Genomic DNA, 21,237 nt, shown 5'->3' with positions numbered 1-21,237 from the left:
CACAGCATCAAGACTATGACTGCCCAATATTGTGATAACAAGGTAGGAATGACATGCGAACCTGCAAGTCTCACTATTTCAGAGGGCCTGAGCATTTTTTGAGCGCTTGAGAGCGTATCTGTGACAGTTATCTCTAGGTTTATGTTTTGTTTTCTTTCCAGTAGGTCAGACATGTCCCAGAAGGAATGCAGAGGATACTCCTTCCTTTAACCTTCCCTCCCCCATTAAGGCATGCATTGTAACTGCAAATCTCCAGTCAAGATAGTCTGGATGATGTTCCTTTTGAAGGCTATCAATAATGTCCATACAATTAGATAGGAGAAGTCACTGCAGAACCCTCCTTCTCACCCATCCCCAACACAAACAGAGGTTTGCTCTACCTTTACACAGTGCATACAGCTTCCTTTGATCTGTGGTATAAGAAAACAGCTTTCTTGTTTGGTGGTTCAGAGTGCTAATGCTAGGCCATTTTATCTACCTAGGTACTTAGATATTCACAGCAGTATGTGCCTTCAGCTACATTTAACTTTTATCTGTAACATGAATATTATCAAGTGAATATAATGAATATATATGGCAGGTTAACAAACTAGGCCCCGGTTCAGCAATGTACTTAAGAACTTGCCTAACTTTAAGCACATGATTAGTTCAACTAGTACAAAAAGACAACTCGTTTGCTTAAAGTAAAGCATGTGCTTTAAGTACATTGCTGAATTGGGGCCCTACCACACAGCCTACAAAGTGTTCAATATAGTTTTATGAAGGTGGTGTTTTTTTTGTTTTTTTTTAAAGGCAGCCCTTTAATTTCAGCAGCATGTTTCCAAATCAGTACATCCTTGTATCTGTAAAGCAAGGGAAGTTCTCTACCTTTGATTCTGCCTGCTAAGCCCAGGGATGTCAGCTGGTAAACCACCTTGCTGAAGATGAATCCAGGCTCTTAGAATATCAGCTGTAAGAAGATGACAACCATGGAACAAAAACACCTGAAAAAGAAAAAAAAATTTTCACTACTCTATATGAAACAGATCTGTTAATATTTTATGGATTCTGAGACTATTTCCTGGCTGGAAGTAAAGTTGTTGTTGTTTTGTTAAAAATAAATGTTGTTTTAAGAATGCACTATAATCACAAAAAACTGCCTTGACTTTACTTCCTATGCTCATTATTTTGCTTACAGCCTAAACTGCACTCATTCAAAAAGACTTTATTTTTGTTTTCCAATAAAAACTCAATTCCCATTTACTCTAGTAATTTCTTCATTTTTAGTAGGAATTTCAAGATTTTTACCTTTTAAAGGGGTGCTTAATTAGCTATAGACCTAAAAATGTAGATTTTGTTTTTTAAAAAGCCGAACAAATTAAAATAGGGCCCAAATCCCTTTTACACTGGTCTGGCAATCCCTTAGAGTTGGTGTAAATGTAATTTGACTTCAATAGGACTGAAACATAAGCTTAAGTCCTTTGCTCATTAGGGATGGATTTAAGCATGTGTTTAAAGCTGACCATGTGCTTAAGTGCTTTGAATTAGGGCCTTAATGAGAAACATTTTGGGGCAACCTACAATGCAATTGCTGATGCTAACAAATATTGCAGGGTATATTCTCCATATTCTGTAGATGCAGTACTCCCATTAATGGTAAATGGAAATTTAGCAAGTAATTCAAGGGAAGTATTGACACCCCCAGGCCTGGACTATCATAGAATCATAGAATCATAGAATCATAGAATATCAGGGTTGGAAGGGACCCCAGAAGGTCATCTAGTCCAACCCCCTGCTCAAAGCAGGACCAAGTCCCAGTTAAATCATCCCAGCCAGGGCTTTGTCAAGCCTGACCTTAAAAACCTCTAAGGAAGGAGATTCTACCACCTCCCTAGGTAACGCATTCCAGTGTTTCACCACCCTCTTAGTGAAAAAGTTTTTCCTAATATCCAATCTAAACCTCCCCCATTGCAACTTGAGACCATTACTCCTCGTTCTGTCATCTGCTACCATTGAGAACAGTCTAGAGCCATCCTCTTTGAAACCCCCTTTCAGGTAGTTGAAAGCAGCTATCAAATCCCCCCTCATTCTTCTCTTCTGCAGACTAAACAATCCCAGCTCCCTCAGCCTCTCCTCATAAGTCATGTGCTCTAGACCCCTAATCATTTTTGTTGCCCTTCGTTGTACTCTTTCCAATTTATCCACATCCTTCCTGTAGTGTGGGGCCCAAAACTGGACACAGTACTCCAGATGAGGCCTCACCAGTGTCGAATAGAGGGGAACGATCACGTCCCTCGATCTGCTCGCTATGCCCCTACTTATACATCCCAAAATGCCATTGGCCTTCTTGGCAACAAGGGCACACTGCTGACTCATATCCAGCTTCTCGTCCACTGTCACCCCTAGGTCCTTTTCCGCAGAACTGCTGCCGAGCCCTTCGGTCCCTAGTCTGTAGCGGTGCATTGGATTCTTCCATCCTAAGTGCAGGACCCTGCACTTATCCTTATTGAACCTCATTAGATTTCTTTTGGCCCAATCCTCCAATTTGTCTAGGTCCTTCTGTATCCTATCCCTCCCCTCCAGCGTATCTACCACTCCTCCCAGTTTAGTATCATCCGCAAATTTGCTGAGAGTGCAATCCACACCATCCTCCAGATCATTTATGAAGATATTGAACAAAACGGGCCCCAGGACCGACCCCTGGGGCACTCCACTTGACACCGGCTGCCAACTAGACATGGAGCCATTGATCACTACCCGTTGAGCCCGACAATCTAGCCAGCTTTCTACCCACCTTATAGTGCATTCATCCAGCCCATACTTCCTTAACTTGCTGACAAGAATGCTGTGGGAGACCGTGTCAAAAGCTTTGCTAAAGTCAAGAAACAATACATCCACTGCTTTCCCTTCATCCACAGAACCAGTAATCTCATCATAAAAGGCGATTAGATTAGTCAGGCATGACCTTCCCTTGGTGAATCCATGCTGACTGTTCCTGATCACTTTCCTCTCCTCTAAGTGCTTCAGGATTGATTCTTTGAGGACCTGCTCCATGATTTTTCCAGGGACTGAGGTGAGGCTGACCGGCCTGTAGTTCCCAGGATCCTCCTTCTTCCCTTTTTTAAAGATGGGCACTACATTAGCCTTTTTCCAGTCATCCGGGACTTCCCCCGTTCGCCACGAGTTTTCAAAGATAATGGCCAAGGGCTCTGCAATCACAGCCGCCAATTCCTTCAGCACTCTCGGATGCAATTCGTCCGGCCCCATGGACTTGTGCACGTCCAGCTTTTCTAAATAGTCCCTAACCACCTCTATCTCTACAGACTAATACACCTTTAGACAAAATTTGGTTCTCAGTTATGGCTATGCAGCCCCACTGAAGTCAGTAAGGTTGCATAGGTGAAACAGACCACAATTTTGCCCATAATTTACTTGCAAATCTCAAAAAATTATATACATAAAAATGTGCATCACAATAAGGAAACTCCAATGGAATTTTCTGCTTTGAAGGAACCAAATGTTCTTGAAAAAATCTTTAAATAAAAACATGCCTTTGGTGATTATTTTTATCAACAGAATAGATAATTAGTTGAAAGGTAACATGAAGCATTGTTGTATGTACCTCTTTTATAGCTGGATAATCACTGGCAGCCATTAGTGAATCCTTTAATAGCATAAGGATTGAGAGACAGAAATTCTCCATTACCTTTTGATTCCAATCTTGCATGTACATTTGATCCCAAATCAACAACACTGCAGGAAAATCCAGTATACTCACAAAGCCTTACACAAAATTATGAAATTTATTGTATTAAAAATATATTAGGCAATTTCTAATTTGTAAAACACCAAATCTTGCTCTTCCTACTCACATAGGTACCTGTATGGTTTAACACTTTGTTAATGATACCCAGAAACAAGCTTCAGATTGTTATGGTAGGTGGGCAGTGTTTGACAGAAAAAAAAACAGTGTTTGTCCAGCATGTAGCACAATGGGGTCCTGGGTCCACAACTCGGGCTCTTAGATGCTATGGTAACATATATAAAACAATAATAATAATAATAACAACAACAACAACTACTCCAGATGCAATCAGTGTTACTTCTGATTTACAACAGTGTGAGTGAGACAAGAATCAATCTCTGCATTTGTTTTTTGTTTTTTTTAATTCATTCACATAAATTAGGATTTCTTACTTCACCCATCCATTTTCTGAGGAAAATGACTGGGCTTGCCAGCAATTCCTTGGTTAGATGTTTGTTTTGCTCAGATCTGTCTGTGGCTGTGTACAGTTCTTGAGCTCTCTCTCCTTCTCAAACTATCAACTCCACCAGGAAATCCTGCAAAGAAAAAAAAAAGAGAGTATATTAGATGGGATATGTTATAATATAGAAAAATCAGAAACATTATCCCCAGAGATAAAAAGCTATCTATGTATATTTCAAGATCATTTAATAATTTTACAAATCATATTTAAAAGTACAACTTTATTCCATATGATGACTTTTACTACAGCAAACATTTTATTTTAAACTTATGCAAATAGCATAAATATAAAAGACTCTATAGTTAAAAAAAAATCAATAGATTATATCTTTGGTTCAACTGAAAAATTCTTTCTGAAACACTATTGAAGATGAGTGAAGAATTCAGTGTCCTCTCTCTCCAGAAGGCTCATCATCCACTCAGCCATTGCAAAGATCTCTGTCCATGATGGGAATAAGTTTTGATGTAGGCAATGTAGGTACATAGCCAATTCATAGGGATGTTCAGCTAAAAATTAAAATATTTATTAGTTTATAGAATAGTGAAAATATCTTTGTCAAAGCCCTGAAGATTCTTTATCATCTCCTAAGAAAAGTGATATAGGTCTAAAGCAATTTTCTGTGATTTAATTTATTTACCTGTAGGCATTATTTGCTTAAATGCCATTTGCAAAGGAAAAAGCCAATAGATTAGGTAGGGTTCATATGTGCCACTGAAAACATAGAGGACATTTAAGGTTTTGCTGGTCTCTGAAATCATTTGTTTATTTGTGGCAAAAGAATGCATACGGGGTGTCTTTTCATATTTCTGTTGGGTAGAAGGAAAGAAACATGTTAAATATTTTAAATTAAAACAATGTTTTTAAGGAATAATATAAATTAAGTAAATGCAATTTCATTTTGATATTTATTTCAGTCAGAATGTACAAGCTCTCACCATTAAAGAATTGGATTCAGCTGTATTGATATTAACTTTGTGTGATGTAAACCTAGGGTTTAAATACTAAAAAAGTCACAGCTTTACAGCCCTCTTAACAGTTCTAGAAGAAGGAAGTTTTTCTTTGGAGAAAGCAATGGCTGAATACCAGACTGGAAGAAATCTTGACCATCATAAGAATATGGTAGATTAATTACAGAGGCTTTAGACATGGTCTAATTCAGTGGTTTTCAACATTTTTTCATTTGCAGACCTCTAAAAAATTTCAAATGGAGGTGCAGACCCCTTTGGAAATCTTAGACATAGTCTGCAGACTCCCAGAGATCTGCGGACCAGAGGTTGAAAACCACTGGTCTCATTAAGTGCATGCACAGTGTTATCTGTTTGGGCTGTGCCTGAGCTGTCACCTAGTGAGGTGGTAGTTTAACTTTTTGTTCATTGAATCACTGAGTATTTCTTTTCACATAAACCTTTGAATTACTCATTCATATTTTCTCTTCTTTCTTTATCCTCTTGCGCTCTCAGGTGCACAATAGGACATCAACCAGTTTCCGCCATTTATTTCAGTCATGTGCTAGTCTGTTCAGGCTTCTCAGTGTCATGCTGATGGATTTGGCTTCTTTTGATACTGTTAGGCATAAATGTTTCTCTAGGTTTCTCTCTTTTTCTCTTCCATATTATCACTTGTTGTGGAAATTGTGTTGGTGGCTCTTTAAAGCATGTCCTAAATAAGTCCATCCTCACTAAATTTCCAGATTTGCTCTGCTTGGAATTCTGATGTTGCAAGATACTTTTTTCAATGCAGTGATACATGTATATAGATATATGTAAATGAATATGTATATCTATATCTATCTATATATCTTTGGAATGCCTTGATCTTATCAATGAATTTTGTTGTAGATTTCAATGACTCTGGTTCATAAAGGCAAACAGACATGATGGAAGCGTTAAAAATACATAGTTTTATGTCAGTGCCAATCATGCTACTATTCCAAATCTTTTCAAGTTTAATTGAGGTTGTTTGCTGCTTTTGATATTCATTGCTTGACATCTAACATAGTGTCATCATCGTTGCACATTTAACTCCATAGATTAGTAAAATTACTCTTCTTCTAGTGTTTCTTTGTTCACACTAATGGTAACTTCTGAGACACTGATAGCCATATTTCTCTTCCCCTTGTTGATGAACAAACCACCTTGTTTTGCTGTATTTGCCAAAAGCTAAGTCTTTTCTTCCATTAAGTGAATTGTTGAACTAAGTAGGACAATGTAAATCAGCAAAAAAGAGGTAATCCAATTGTGTTTTATTATTTGTCCATAAAATACCTTGATTGCCTTCTGTGGTTACTTTCTTCATGACATAGTTAATGACCAGCGCAAACAATAGTGGGGACATAATACACCCTCACCTTACTCCAGTTGTCATTGCATTGGCTGACATTGTCACAATCTCTGACTGCACATTCAGCATTATCATATAGATCCTTGATTAGTCTAATTATTTTTGCTGGTATTCTGTAGTGTGCCAAAATTTGCCAGACTATCAAAACCTTCTGCAAATGTATAAAATTTATCACAAGAGGTGCTTGCCACTCCACACTTGTTCCATAGTATGTCTAAGAGCAACAATATGGCCTGCACATGATCTCAGTGGTCTAACACCTGCTTGTTCCTCTCTAAGGGGAAAGTCTATTTGTTTCTTGATACGTTACCAGATGTTATTGCAAATGGCTCTCCCAGGCACCAAGAGGAATGTGATTTTTCTCCAGTTACATCAGGTGATACCATCATCCTAAGTTTCAGAGTAGCAGCCTCTCTTCCACTGGGTTGGGTTATTTTCTTTATTCCATATTCTATCCAAAAACACAAGGAAAGTCTGGAGGGCTGTTTCATCACTTGCTTTGGGAATCTCTCCAGTAACATTATTCTCTCCAGCTGCTTTCTCATTTTTTAGTATACCGATGGCTTTTCTAACTTCTTCATTTGTAAGATCTCCTAAATCAATATCAAGCTCCAGTGGTAGGTCATCATCAAACATTTCTAGTAGTTTGTTTGAGCATGGTTTATTTAAAACAGCCTGAAAATGTTCTGCCCATCTTTTCTGTTGTTCTTCTGTACAAAGAGTCTTTCTGTTTGCATCTTTAGTAGGGCCTCCGGTACTTCTAAAGGTTCCTGTTAGCTATTTGATTGCCTTATACAAGGTTATAAGGTCACCTCTTTGGCTACCTCTTCAGTCTCTTGACATTTTCTATCAATATATGCTCTTTTATGTCTTCTAGCATTCCCTTTAACCTCTCTGTCTAGAGCACTGTATTCTTCTTGCCACTTACTTGTCTCTTCACATGACTTAGCATTCGTGAGTTTTTGCTTTACATTTCTTCTCTTTTCCATAGCTGCCCAAGTAGTATTGCTAATCCATCCTTTCCTTTTAGATTTCATTGTTATTAGACCTGTCTTTGAACTTTCTAGATAGCACTATCTGATGTTTTCCCATAAAGTATCAATGTTTTGGGTTTCTTCACTTAAGTCCATTAGAATACTGAACCTGTTCTTCAGTTCAAGCTGAAAAGCTTTTTTTGTATTTGGGTCTTTTAATTGTGCATTGCTGATGTCTTTTAACCTTCTTCATCCTCTTTAATTTGATCTTCAATTTATCAACACAAAGGTTATGGTCACTGTGCCCACATCTGCTCCCCTGCACACATGAACATCTGCCAAAGAACTGCAAAACATTCTTAAAATGTAGAAGTGATTTATCTGGCTCTTTGTAGTAGCATCTGGGGAGTTCTATGTCACTTAATGGGTTTCTTTATGAGGAAATATTGTTCCACCTATCACTAGTTTGTTCACGCTGCACATTACTTTTAGAATAAAATTGATGTTTGGTTTTATTGTGAGTTATAGATCACTGAATTATTTAATGGCACTATAAACAGTAGGCTTCTCTCTACTGTAAGAATCACTTTCAAGTGTGCAAGAAGACAAAGTTTACTCCATCTTGTGGACTGGTTGAAATCATACTATGGTGTTTGCAATGATATTCCAGAATTCAGTAACCAACCAAAGGAGCCAGCTAGGAGAACATTAGCAAAATGATTACCAATTAAGAATAGGAGAAGAAAAACCCAGAAGTTACCTGATATTTGGAAATATGTAACAGAATGGTAATATTGCTATGACCAAATGAATATGGTTGTAATCACCATTACATAGTGCAAATATTCATTATGAAGTGCTAAGGACAAGGAGTAAGAAAATATAGAATAAAAAATAGTTAGCATGCCAGGTTTTACATTTTCTGACTAACCTCCACAACTGCATTTTCAATAAGGCCTGAAATTGGTGATCGGGTGGCACTTCTAATTTTCAGTTCAGCAATTCGGTGCTCCACTGTTTGTCCAAACTTCACTCTAGCTTCTCTCTCGAGAATTCTGAGAAGGTGAAGCACCGATTAATTTCCCTGATTACATATAAGTTTCAAAAGCTTGTTATGAACTGAGATGAATTGACATAAAAATACTTGGTACCTAAATTTATCCAAAATACTCACTTTACACATCAGCATTCAGACACAATGCAGACTATTATATTGTGATGCAATAGTTCCAGAAATGCCCATTCATCATGTCAATGAGCCATTCTAGAATATGCCCCTTTCACAGCGAATTCAAACTTTCTGGAAATGATGGAGGGTGGGGCGGAAACAATAATACACAAAGGGACAGATCCTCAGTTGGTATAAACAGACATATCAAATTACAAGAGCTGAGTATCTGGCCCACAATATGTATCTGCTCAGGGCTCTGCTGGATGCACATAAGTCCCATTCAAGTCAATGAGAGATGCATGTGCATAACCAGGGACACAATTCAGCCCTACATTTGGAAATCATGCAAGCATGAAATTACTAGACTTTTCCATGGGCCTCCAAAAAGCCTCATCTTCAAAGATATCAGTACTTTATCAAATCAGAATCCAGTTTTCTGCATTGATTCTTCACTGAATATAGGATCAAGTTCAAGGTCTATGAAATGATAATCAAAGCCCTCTGTGAGATTGGCCCTACCTTCCAGAGATAGCACCACTCCATCCATGATTATGACTTCCCACAACATCTGTGTTCTGCAGAACAATTAAACTGACAATCAACTGGGAGTGGCTCATGTACTCACGAGAGAGAACTTTGATACGAGTTGGACCTATGAATTTTTTTCTGTCAAGGGATAACAAGGACCACTGATCTCACAGATTTTAGAACGGAATCAAAATATTCAACTGTTTTCCACTCAGTAATTTACGTGCCCGTGCACACACATACACACAGACAAAACCCACAAACAAAAACATTTATAAAGTAGTCAAATTATTTCCCCAGAAGGGAAGAAGAAACAGAGAAAAAGACTTATTTTTCTTTTAAAATATTTGGGAGGCATGAAAGTAGACCTGGATAGAAATTTTCCAACAGAAAAATGTCAATTAAACAAAATTGAAATGTTCTGCAGGAATCTGATGATTTTGACAAAATTCTGATGGAAATCAGGCAGGTTTTGACACTTACTTGGTTTTCTGCCAGCTCACCTGCCCAGCTTTTCAGCAGTCCTCTGTGCAGTCAGTTTTGGGAGAAAGGCACAGAGGGGGTTGAAGAGATGGGTGGGGTAAGCAGATCTACCACCAAGCCAGTTACCAACTGTTGCCAGAAGGGGTACTTCCAAATGCAGAGCCAGAGGCAGGTGCCAAGGCTGCTCCAGAGCTACGCAAGCAGCTACAGATTGGCTCCATGGCCTGATTTCCTCCTCATGCCCCAGTGTCTGTAGGTCTCCAACGCTCCACCTTCAGCCACATGAACTCAGAGCAAAGAAAAGCATTTACCCCACAGGCAAAGGTTCTCATTCATTTCAGGGGGAGATCCGACAGAACAAGGTCTGATTTTGCTCACAGTTTGTTACCTAGAAGTTGCTGTGGGTTGTTCTATTTACACCTGCTCTTGTTTCATATTAGAACATCAAGTGACTACAACATGGGAGAGGAGCTGAATTATAAAAATTCATTTGAATGAAAAGTAACATTGTGATTACAGAGATCTAGGCAGGCAGAAACTGAAAGTGTCCTGGAGCCAGTCAATTGTCACTAAACTGCTTCTGCATTTCTTGGATATTCCAAGAGGTGGGAGTTAATACAAACTTCAGAGAGGAACCTCTCTCCTACTTGTATTTCAAGATGATTCAACATGATGGCTCTAGACTGTTCTCAATGGTAGCAGATGACAGAACGAGGAGTAATGGTCTCAAGTTGCAATGGGGGAGGTTTAGATTGGATATTAGGAAAAACTTTTTCACTAAGAGGGTGGTGAAACACTGGAATGCGTTATCTAGGGAGGTGGTAGAATCTCCTTCCCTAGAGGTTTTTAAGGTCAGGCTTGACAAAGCCCTGGCTAGGATGATTTAACTGGGACTTGGTCCTGCTTTGAGCAGGGGGTTGGACTAGATGACCTTCTGGGGTCCCTTCCAACCCTGATATTCTATGATTCTATGATTCTATGATTGATGTTAAGGTGGTATTATTCTCAACAGTTTGAAGAACATTTGGGCTAATTTCATGTCAGAGAATCAGGGATTACTTTGAATATATTAATAGTCCAAGAATTAGATGGCTGCAGTTACTAACAACACCACAATATTTTTCAACAGAGGAAAACAATAAATACTTACGTTATTCTTTCAAACTTGTCAACTTTTGTATCTGCTTTTAAAAGTTTATCAGTCCAGATAAACTGTCTAAGTGTCTTTGGAAGTAATTTTCCACTTAGTCTTTCACACACAGTTAACATACTATCATAATCTAATGAGATTATGGCACAGATTGAGTCTCCCAGTATATCACTTGCAGAGCAATTTAGAATAGGTGAGGGTATGTCAGGACCAATATGCATCTTGTCTGTAACAAATATAAATAGTAAATGACTAATGAATTATAGCTACCTTTTCCACTCTTTCAAAAAGTTACCAATGGCAGTATCACCAAAAAATAAAATGGAAATGAATATCTAAAATAGAACTGTTTGTTTAAGAAATCAAATATTTGAACTTCATTTGCTTCAAAGCAGAGAGTACTGGAAGACAATAGATATAAAATTTGCAATAAGAACGGTTACTTACCTGTACAATAACTGTTGTCTTTCGAGATGCATTGGCCACATATGCATTCCACTTCAGGTGTGTGTGCCCAGTGCACTTGTGCCAAATACTTCTAGTCAGCAATACCCCATTGGGATGGCACATGCATCCTGAGGGTCCTCGTACCTCCAACTGAGGGTGCAAAGCCCTCTCAGTTCCTGTGCACCAGAATCTTTGCGACATTAGACTCCGAAGTAATGAGGAAAGAGGATGACTCATGGAATATATATGTGCACAATAAATCTTGAAGAACCACAGTTACTGTACAGGGAAGAAATGGTTTCTTCTTTTTGGAGTGCCTGTGCACATATATTTATTCCACTTCAGGTGATTACCCAGAAGAATTCCTTAGGTGATGGGAATTTGGACTCTACTTAAACAAAACTGAAGAACACATTTCTCAAAGCCTGCATCAGATCTGGAAGCTATTGTGATGGAATAATGTTCAACAAATGTGTGAATAGACAACTGTGACTCAGGAACTCCGTGGTGCCAGCTGGCAGATGGCAAAAGGGCACATATAGGTTTACAGGGATTGCCTGGGTCAAGCATCTATATACCAAAGGGTGGAATGTAAGGACTCTTCTGAGAGCCAGTAGCTTACTGGTTGTCATAATCATTGTGAAATGTACATATGAATAATATTTAAGAAGTTTTTTATCTCTACTGGAAATAATGTTCTTAAAGCCTTGAAGTTAAAGGCCAATCACTAGAAGGTGATATGCAGGTTCTGTTCAACCTAGGGACTAGTAGATGCTTCTCTCTTTGGGTGGTCATTATGTACTGTGCATCTCACAATGTAAGTTTATTTGCAGTACTAACCACAATGTATCTGTGATAGAACCTGGACTGACTAGCCCTCAAACAAAAACAGTGACATTTTCAGTTTTGTCTGGTTGTGAAGAGGGTGACACCGGAATATCCCCATTTCTGGACTATTAGACACACTATGTTGTTTTTCAGTGACCACTTGTGATTTTCCTGGGATCTCCTGCTGAGGTGATCTGCAAGAACATTCTGCACTCCAGGAAGGTAACAGGCTTTGAGGGTACTGCACCCTAAAATGCAGAAGTGCCAAACTTGTACCATCTCCAGACATGGAGGACTGTACCTTGCTCCACCCTGTTTGTTGAGGTACAACATTGTAGTTGTGTTGTCCATCATCACCAGACCTGAAGAGTTCTGTGTAGTTCAAAAGCTTGTCTCTTCTACCAACAGAAGTTGGTCCAATAAAAGGTATTGCCTCACCCACCTTGTCGCCATCACTAGTATCATCAGGCACTTGATGGAGGTGAGAAAAGCTCTGCATGTTCAGTGTATGCCCCTTAAATCCAACAAGTTTATATGGAGGGATGATTCTTCGATGAACCATATAGCTGGAAGAAGAGGAGTGTAAAGTACCTCCCCAGCAATCGTTCTGCAGACTCATCCACCAATACATGGATGATAGAACTTGAGCAAGTAAATGAATCAGGATGTCCAGAGGGTACTTGTTTGGTCAATCCACACATCTCCACCAGCTTTGCATGCATTGTAAGTGAAGTCTAGCATGCTGAGTCACATACGTTCATGATGTCACATGCCCTAACTGCCTCAGACAAGATTTCTATTGTCCTTTCATGAACTTGCAGACTGGTACACAAGTTTAGCATTGACTAGAACCCTTCCTAATGCAGGTAGGCTCTAGCAGTTGTAGAATCAATGACAGCCCCAATTAACTTGACCATAGTGCTTGGGTCTAAATCTCTTCCAGACATGCACCCATTGATGTTGGTGGAACTGCGGTTATCACCAAGAGAATAGTCTGTTGCAGCAAGACTCCGGTGCCAATACGTAGAGTAGCTTCCTGGCTGCCATATATTGCTGGGGAGTCAACTATACTGACAGCATCAATGCCACAGTTACTGGTATACCTCATGCAATGAAATCAATGGCATTGGTTTCAGGGCCACCAGCATTGGAGTCATTGACCATAGATTAGGTACCCATATCAATGGTACCAATGTGGTTGGCACCAGAGTTAACAGTACCAGAGTTACATACATCAGCTATATGGTACCAAGGGCACTCTGGAGATCTCAGTTTTAGCTCAGTACCAGACAGCTTATATGAATTTTAGCAGCTGAAGTGTGGCAACTGGAGTCCCTGTGTATGCTCGAGGAGCCCTTCTTGGTTCTCAATGCATTCTTGATCTCCAGAGAGCTGGCAATTTGGGCCAGATGTCCCCTGGTATGGAAAATTATGTCTCTTTCCTCTGGAGGTTTTCAGGGGTTTTCTTCCTCTGTGAGTAGATGGAGCAGCCAGAGCACTTCTGGTGGAGGAGTACTAAGCTTGCTCAATTCCAGAATGGCCTGGATCGGAGGCAGGACAAATGGATTTTTCCATGAGGTATGTCCTTGGACACGCCTCCTGAGGTTTTTGCATCCCCTTAGTAAAGGGCTGGCAGATACATTTGTCCCTTATAAGTCTTGCACCTAGACAAATGAGGCATCTAGTATGCTCTTTGTTAATGGCCACAACTGCCTCACAAGAAGGGCAATTTTTAAAACATGGGGACTTCTATGCATAGCTATTCCAGTACTGGGGTACCACCACAGGAGTAAAAACAGATACAAGTAGTCCTATCAGGGAGAAAACAAAACAAAAAACCACACACACACACACACACTCTTTCTCACTCCAAAGGAAACACTAACAAGCTAATCTATCCACAGTAAGACTAAGCTAACAACTCTAGGACTATTTAAAAGAAAAGGGTGCTCATCAGCACTAGAAAGACAGTGAGCTTGAGGCATCACTGAGAGCCACAGGCAGTGAGAAAGAGAGGTCAGGCAGCTCCGAGTCCCTTATGACCTTGGTTAGAGGTATGAGGACTCTCAGGGCACATGTGCCGCCCCAATGGGAACTCCTATCTACAAGTCTCCGGCTCTAGTGCACTGGGAAAGCACATACCTGAGTGGAATATATATATGCACCAGCACTTGGAGAAAAAACACTGCTATGAGTTAGGTGAAAAGTATTGTTTTGCAAAATGTCGCATATTCTGCAGTAAATTGATCTATTTTAAAACTCACTTGGGTAGTTACACTAGCTGGTCTTTTGCCCAATTATTTTAATCCTGAATGAATAAATGATGACACTCTACATGAGCTTGAAAACCTCTATTAGCTCTCATGTCTGTGTGAAGGAGCACTTTTGTGTATCTGAAGTGGAGGTCCTTTAATGTTTTAATAAAGGAGAAAAATCACACTCTTCAAAAATGGTTTGGCACTCTTGACTGTCAGGGAAAGCACAAGCAAAGCGGTTGCTCTGTGTTAACAAATTACCTCTGAATTACTGGCATTGGTACTTTCAGAAGTTCTTAACCTATAATATGCAGGTTTGTTTTTCAACATAATTATAATAGTTGTAGCATTTAAATAACGTTAACATTCTCTGTAAACTCTGGTATTTAGAGAGTTAGAGAGAGAGAGAGAGAGAGAGAGAGAGAGGCTTGAACCTAAACCCTGGATCAGAATTTGGAAGACTTCAGAATCGAAACTTGGATTCAGGTCTGGATATCACAGATATTCCTATCTTTATAATATGCTGAACCACAACATGGATCCAAACATCTTGATAGTTTGGTCCAAGTAGAAAAGAAAGTATTCATATCTGGACCTTCCAATCTCTAAGTGTGATGTTATCTAATTAGAATATGACCATGCAAATCATTGTTGCTACCACTGTTATATAGTTACAATGAATCTTATACAAAGTGTGTCAAGTATGGTGCCAATAGAAAGGGTTAAGCGGCTTGCAGGCTAAATGACCCAGAGTCAACCTTTAGAGACACGTTAGAAAAATATGTGAATGGTAATTAGGGCCATTCCATGTTAGATAGGCTAGAACTTTGAAATGCAAACCTGTATTGTTAGAGAACTGGAGGTGATACTAATTGTATGTGTTTACTTATATTTTGTTAGATGTCAGCCATGTAAATAGACAGCTCCTATCTATCACTATAGCAATTGATTCAAAGATCAACAGGGAATATTAACATTTAGATGAACGTTGGATGAAATAGTGTCATTGTCTATATGTCTCTTTAAAATTCGTAATAAACTGCTTAATGGATAAATTACCTTGTGTTAATCCCTGTAGCTAGTTACTAGTGATGCTTAGGAAATATGTCCACTTCAAAGTCTCCCTGATTGCCTATTGTACGCCTAAGGACTCTGAGCTGTCCAAAGAAGGCCTGGAACTGTATAAAAACCCTTGGGTCCTGATCCTTTTTATCTCAGATCTACTTGATGCTTCAGCCAGGGGAATCTTAAATCATAAGGCTGAGATCTCCAGTCCCACCTAGATTACCCTGAATATGGACATTGGACTATAACCTATGGACTAATTCTGAAAGAACTCTTTGCAACTACAAAGTTTACCATCTCTACTATTAAGCTGATCTCGAAACTATACTCCTGTCTGTATGTATATTGAGCTTTTAACCACTACTCTCTCTCTTTTCTAATAAATTTTAGTTTAATTAATAAGAATTGGCTATAAAATTTGGGTAAGGTCTGAAATATTCCTTAATCTGGGAGGTAAAGTGTCCAATCCTTTGGGATTGGTAGAACTTTTGTATTTGACTTGAGTGTCTGGATGGAGGCCTGAAGCTGGGTTCCTTTAAGGGAACTGTGTTGTAGGCTTCTGGGTAACCACTAAGGTATTATAGAAGCTGTTTTGTGCTTGCTTGGTAAGTCTAAATATTGGAATATCCACCAGCTTGGGGTTTGTTTGCCCCATTATTTGCAGTTGATCCTAATTGAGTGACTACAGCATGGCTCCCTGGGACCCCGATCACACTAAGTAAAATGCATCAAATTAAATAAATTTGCTTTTCCACTCATGTAATGATGATGTGGATTTATTGTGGAAGATAGGGGACCTGGGAATTGAGAGGGCTGAATCAGAACTCCTTAAATCAGGCTTTGTGGGTATTGCTGGGGCCTGATTTGCTCCCCAACCCCCAAGCACAGTACAGTTATGGTAGCCTTATCTCTAATTTAAATTATGTTTTTTTCTATGTGGATATTTCCAATTTATTTTTTTAAATGTCAGGTACACTTAAGAAAGCATTATTAAGGGTTGAATCAAATGTATTACTTTACCTTTTTCATTTAATTGGAAAACAGATCCTCTGTGTATGGCTAAATTGAGGTCTTTGCTTTCAACAGAATATGACCTTTTTTAAGCTACTGATGTCGGATTAGAATTCCACTCCGATGGAAGTAGATCCTTATATGAATCTTCTGACTATAAATGCCAAATTTAATATAAATGGTGTTCTAGTCACAAACAATTTACGATTTTGGATATCTACCAGAAGATCTTTAATTTAGATGTTAATGTTGATTCAAAATAACCTATGAGAGGGGATATAAATTACCTGGATTGTTACTTGCTGAATAATATTTAAAAAAACAAGTTAAAATTTTTTTCTTAGCAAAAAACTGTAACTGGAGAAAGAATAAGCTACCTTTTTCCATGCCTCATGTGTAGCAAATAACAATTCCATCTCTGTTGCTACTATGTTGTAAGTTTCATTAAGAAAATGCACCATTTCGGGAGCCAGTCTGTCAGAGTTATTATCTAGTGTACAGAAAACAATATTTAATTGATTTTAAAAGTAATTTACAAATGCAAGGCTTGAGTCCTCCATATCTTGCACGCCCAAAACACACAATTAAACAAATACAAGATCGGACTCAAAGGACCTGATTCTCCACTGCCTTGCGCCCTGTGTGGAATCTTACACCTGTGCAAAGCGAATGCAGGTTGGGTACAAAATACTACCATTGGTGTAAGTGAGTGGAGAATTCTGGTTGGTTGTGTCATAATCCCACTTTATACTCTTTTCACATTGCAGATGAATACACACAGTTTGGGGAGCAAAAAATCAGGTCCAAAAGACTTAAAAGCAAAATTAAAATTGCATTTTCTAACCTTAAGGTATCTAAGAATGACTCCTGAGATTGAGTCAGAGATTGGAATTCCAATTAAGTGCAATTAATATTTATAAAGCACTTTTAAAAGTGAATATTTTCAAGACACAAAAGTCAAGTCATTATTAATTATTATTATTATTGAAGGGAATCAATTTTTAATTTTAACTTCACAAAAAAATCTTGTTTAATACAGCCATTTACATGAACTAGTCATTTTCACATGCAAACCAATTTATTTAAGAGCATACATCGAATAAGGAATCCTGTAGCTGTTTCATTTCTAGCTTCAGATAGGAGATACAGCAATACTAACCAGGACATTTTTCAGATTTCCTAAGGTAAAAAGTTAATTTGAAAACAGCAGAACATTCCTGCAGAACAAACCATAATTACTGCTAAGCTGCAGTTGGTATGATATTGCTATATATATTTCTCTTTCATTTATTTGCACATTATTTTCTTCAGATATATTTTACCTGATTTTTTTTTTTTATAAAAAAACACAAAATAAACAAAAAAGGACAATAAGCAGCATGGATTCAGTCCTCCTATGAGATCTGCACAGAATCCTACTGACTTCAGCGGGTCTCCAGACAGGTACAGAGGTCTAACTGCAGAGAACTCACTGTAGGATCAGAGCCTATGGCAGGAAATAATGGCATACAGTGACTTCTTAAATTTCATACTGAAAGGTGAAAACATGTGAATGAAATTTGTGGACATTACGATGGCAGGCATGGAGCTGCTAGGTAATAATCTGAGCATACTGATATGTAATAATTGTGTGAATATTATCTGTGGCCTGGTCAGTGAGGTAAAGTCACTGTATAGCTATAATAGATAATTTAACTTTCCTGTATGGATGTACTGGTCTATCTTAATAGTGGACTGTTGGAAAGACAAGCAGGAAAGGACAACATAGTGGCTCTATGTAAGCAACCTCCCAACAACTGGGCAGCAATTACAAGACAATGGCCTACTTCCAGGTTCCAGCCTAAAGTTATGCATCTGTTCTGCCAAGACTGGGAGTCTAGAGATCAAAAGAGACACTAAATGGTTAAAGGTGACAATTCCTGTGAGTGTGTGTTTAAAGCACTGAGCAGCTTTTAAAGACAGAAAACTCCCTGCAGCAGACATAGAGAATTTATTTGTGATTTAATGGAAGGGACTGTCACTCAGAGCCTAGCAGCCTTGTGGTGCCTATAGGAAGCTTAGGTCTACCAGGATCCCCATCTGGAAGATGGACAGACACATGGGATAGCTAGACATGAATATTGTCTGTTTTATTGTTTTACGGTCTTTTTCTTTGAAAGGCTTTTTAAAAAAAAAAATAAAAACTTTCCTTTAAGATGTCTGATCATTGGGTACCCCTGTCATAGTTCCTAGAGGAAAAAGAACTGCAGGAACTGAAACTAAGTCAGACCTAGTCTGAAAGTTGGAGAATTAGGTGATTCCATCCCAACGTACATGATGAGATGTGAGAGGGGAGGAACTCAGAAATCAGGAGTGAGTCAGAAGCACAGTTAGCCTGGTAACTGTGACAGTTATGTGAGAGACATCTGTAGTAACAAATGAAACCGCAGGCCAAATTCATCCAGGGTATTAACTCCCCCAACTTCAGTGGAATGACATCAGGGATAAATTTGACCCATTTAGCCCACATCCTTCCATTTTGCAAATCTGTGTTTGCTTGCTTTCAGGTGGCATTTTATCTGAAAAGATGGAGATAATGATACGTAATGCCTTTGTCAAGTGCTTTGAGATCGATGAAAAAAAGCACAGTGAAAAGTATGGTATCAGATATAGGTATTATTCATCATTAGAATCCCTAGATTCTGGGCCAACCAGGGACTGGGCCATTCCTCAGCATAAATTAGAGCTGACAAAGGACCGCTCTTGTTCACATCCAGCAACCTACTGTCCCAAAAAGCCATACTGGCACCCAGGAAATCAAGGGAGTGGAGGGACACACTGGCGATGCCCCTTTCCTATAGGAATGGCCCATGCATTGAAAGACAGCATGATGTGTGGCATAAGAGATGCTACAGTCCTCCCAAGGATTTTCAAGTGTAGGAGAATCCTTAGGAAGCCAGATCTGCTTACTTTACAGCTGCTTTGCTCAACCAAAATGACGCAAAAGCAGCTAGAGAAGGAACCAGAACCTGACCCATTATTTCTGTGGTGCAATCACATTCTTGTTTATTCATAAATAGAGTACGTGGCTGGATTTGAGTCTCTCAAATCTTTTGTTTAATACTTTTGTAGACAAAGATTTAGCTGTAACAGTAAGATTTGCAGATAGTGGCAATTGTTTTTATTGCCCAAGCTTGTTTCCACATATATATGGCATAGACAGTATATCTTAACTCACCAAGTCTTAACTGACAGCTAATGCGTTCTGCAGCTTTTAAGCGCTGTTGCTTCAGCCAAATCCTTGTATCTTCTTCCAACTTCTTCTGATCTATCTCACTCATGTTTGTGGAAGACTAGGTACAGAACATTTGGGTTATCACAAGAACATAACATCTTTTATAAATAGTTCTTGTCATTTTTTGCTGCCAGAGCCACGACTGTTGATTATCACGTTAGGGAAAGAAGTTTTAGTAGAGAAAATTTGCCCATGTCAGCCACTGAGAGGAAGGACTGGTGCCACAGAATATAGAGGCAAGCCTTCTTTCCCAAGAATGTCTTAGTCCTCAGTAAAATTATTTTGAGCCAAACTTGCTTCTAAATATCTTTATCCTGAAAAAAAGTTTACCTGAAGGAATCTCTTATTTTTCAGAAAGAACACCCAGAGTCAGCCAGACTCAGTCAGTCACCCAGAGCTTACTTCTTCTTCATGTACCAGTCTTACTCGGCCTTACTCTCAAATGTTAAACTCCAAGATTGGATATATCCACCAACAGAAAAAGATGCAGGAGGTGAAGAGTAATACAAGAAACTCTTAATTCATGGAGTTCCTGAAGCATTATTCCAGGTTGTGGTTTGTAGAGCCATGGAGGGGAGAATCCTTGAATGAGATGGATGTTCTGAGATCTGTCAAAAAGTTTCATGGATCCCAGGGCAATCACACAGGGATCTGACCCCTCCATTACTCCCTACATGCTCTCTTCCTTTGGCAGCGTGACGCATGAAGAAGTCATACTGCCATTACCTCCTTGCCTATCTTTGTCCTCTAACCCCCCAGTTAAAGAAGGGTAAATGGCAAGTTGCTGCTGACAGAAGCAATGGATCAGAAACACCTCTATAAAATATTTCTTGCAAAAACAAATGCAGTGGACTTCAAAATAGTAATGAACTTCTTCCTTAGAGATAGCAAATGCCTAATTTGAAAAACAAGTGATGAAGTACTTAACTCTGAAAACTAATACATTGTTTTGTGATTTTTTAAAGGGATGTTCAAAAGTGTAGTGAGGTCTTCTATTTTGGTTCTTATTTAAAAAAAAACCAAAACACCTTGGTAAGTAAGGCACAAAGCAGTTAAAAGTTCTGCCTTCCTACTTTTTTGTGGCTTAAAGTTAGGTATTTAAGACAGGGAGAGTAACTTTTCCCTAAAGAAAATCTGTAGTAACTTTCTCACAAAGACAATGATTTTGGGAGTGCTCCTGTCCCAAGGTATTCTTACTGGGGAATAATAAATTCCCATAGTAGCAAGTCCTGTTATCAGGTTACTCTTATTAAGAGAAATAACCATTGCCTAGGGTAAAGATACCACAGACTAAGTTCAGGCTACTCTTAATGTGGAGCAAGAAATTCCCAGGTTTAAAAACACACTACTACTTTGGCAACAAAAGATTCTAGAGACTAACAAATTTATTAGAGCATAAGCTTTCGTGAGCTACCGCTCACTTCATCGGATTTTTCCACCAAATGCATCCGATGAAGTGAGCGG

General features: G+C 38.8%; 1 protein-coding gene across 1 annotated transcript in view; it reads right to left on the bottom strand.

The window, feature by feature from the left end:
* The window catches only part of LOC119844686, a 72,949-nt gene extending 51,808 nt beyond the window's left edge, over positions 1–21,141 (bottom strand). Inside the window, exons 1-7 of the mRNA XM_043499681.1 lie at positions 17,547–21,141; positions 16,877–16,989; positions 10,894–11,119; positions 8,493–8,616; positions 4,885–5,053; positions 4,577–4,753; positions 3,774–4,322 (exon numbers count right to left, since the gene is read on the bottom strand). Of these exons, the coding sequence (XP_043355616.1) occupies positions 4,608–4,753; positions 4,885–5,053; positions 8,493–8,616; positions 10,894–11,119; positions 16,877–16,886 (675 nt within the window). The 5' untranslated portion in view covers positions 16,887–16,989; positions 17,547–21,141 and the 3' untranslated portion in view covers positions 3,774–4,322; positions 4,577–4,607. Of the gene's footprint in view, positions 4,323–4,576; positions 4,754–4,884; positions 5,054–8,492; positions 8,617–10,893; positions 11,120–16,876; positions 16,990–17,546 lie in introns of the transcript that reaches the window.
* Between the last annotated feature and the right edge of the window lie 96 nt (positions 21,142–21,237).

Source organism: Dermochelys coriacea, chromosome 17 (genome assembly GCF_009764565.3).
Source record: "Dermochelys coriacea isolate rDerCor1 chromosome 17, rDerCor1.pri.v4, whole genome shotgun sequence".
Taxonomy (NCBI): Eukaryota; Metazoa; Chordata; order Testudines; family Dermochelyidae; genus Dermochelys; species Dermochelys coriacea.
Note: the sequence above shows the minus strand (reverse complement) of the source record. Positions and strands in the feature narration are given on the sequence as shown.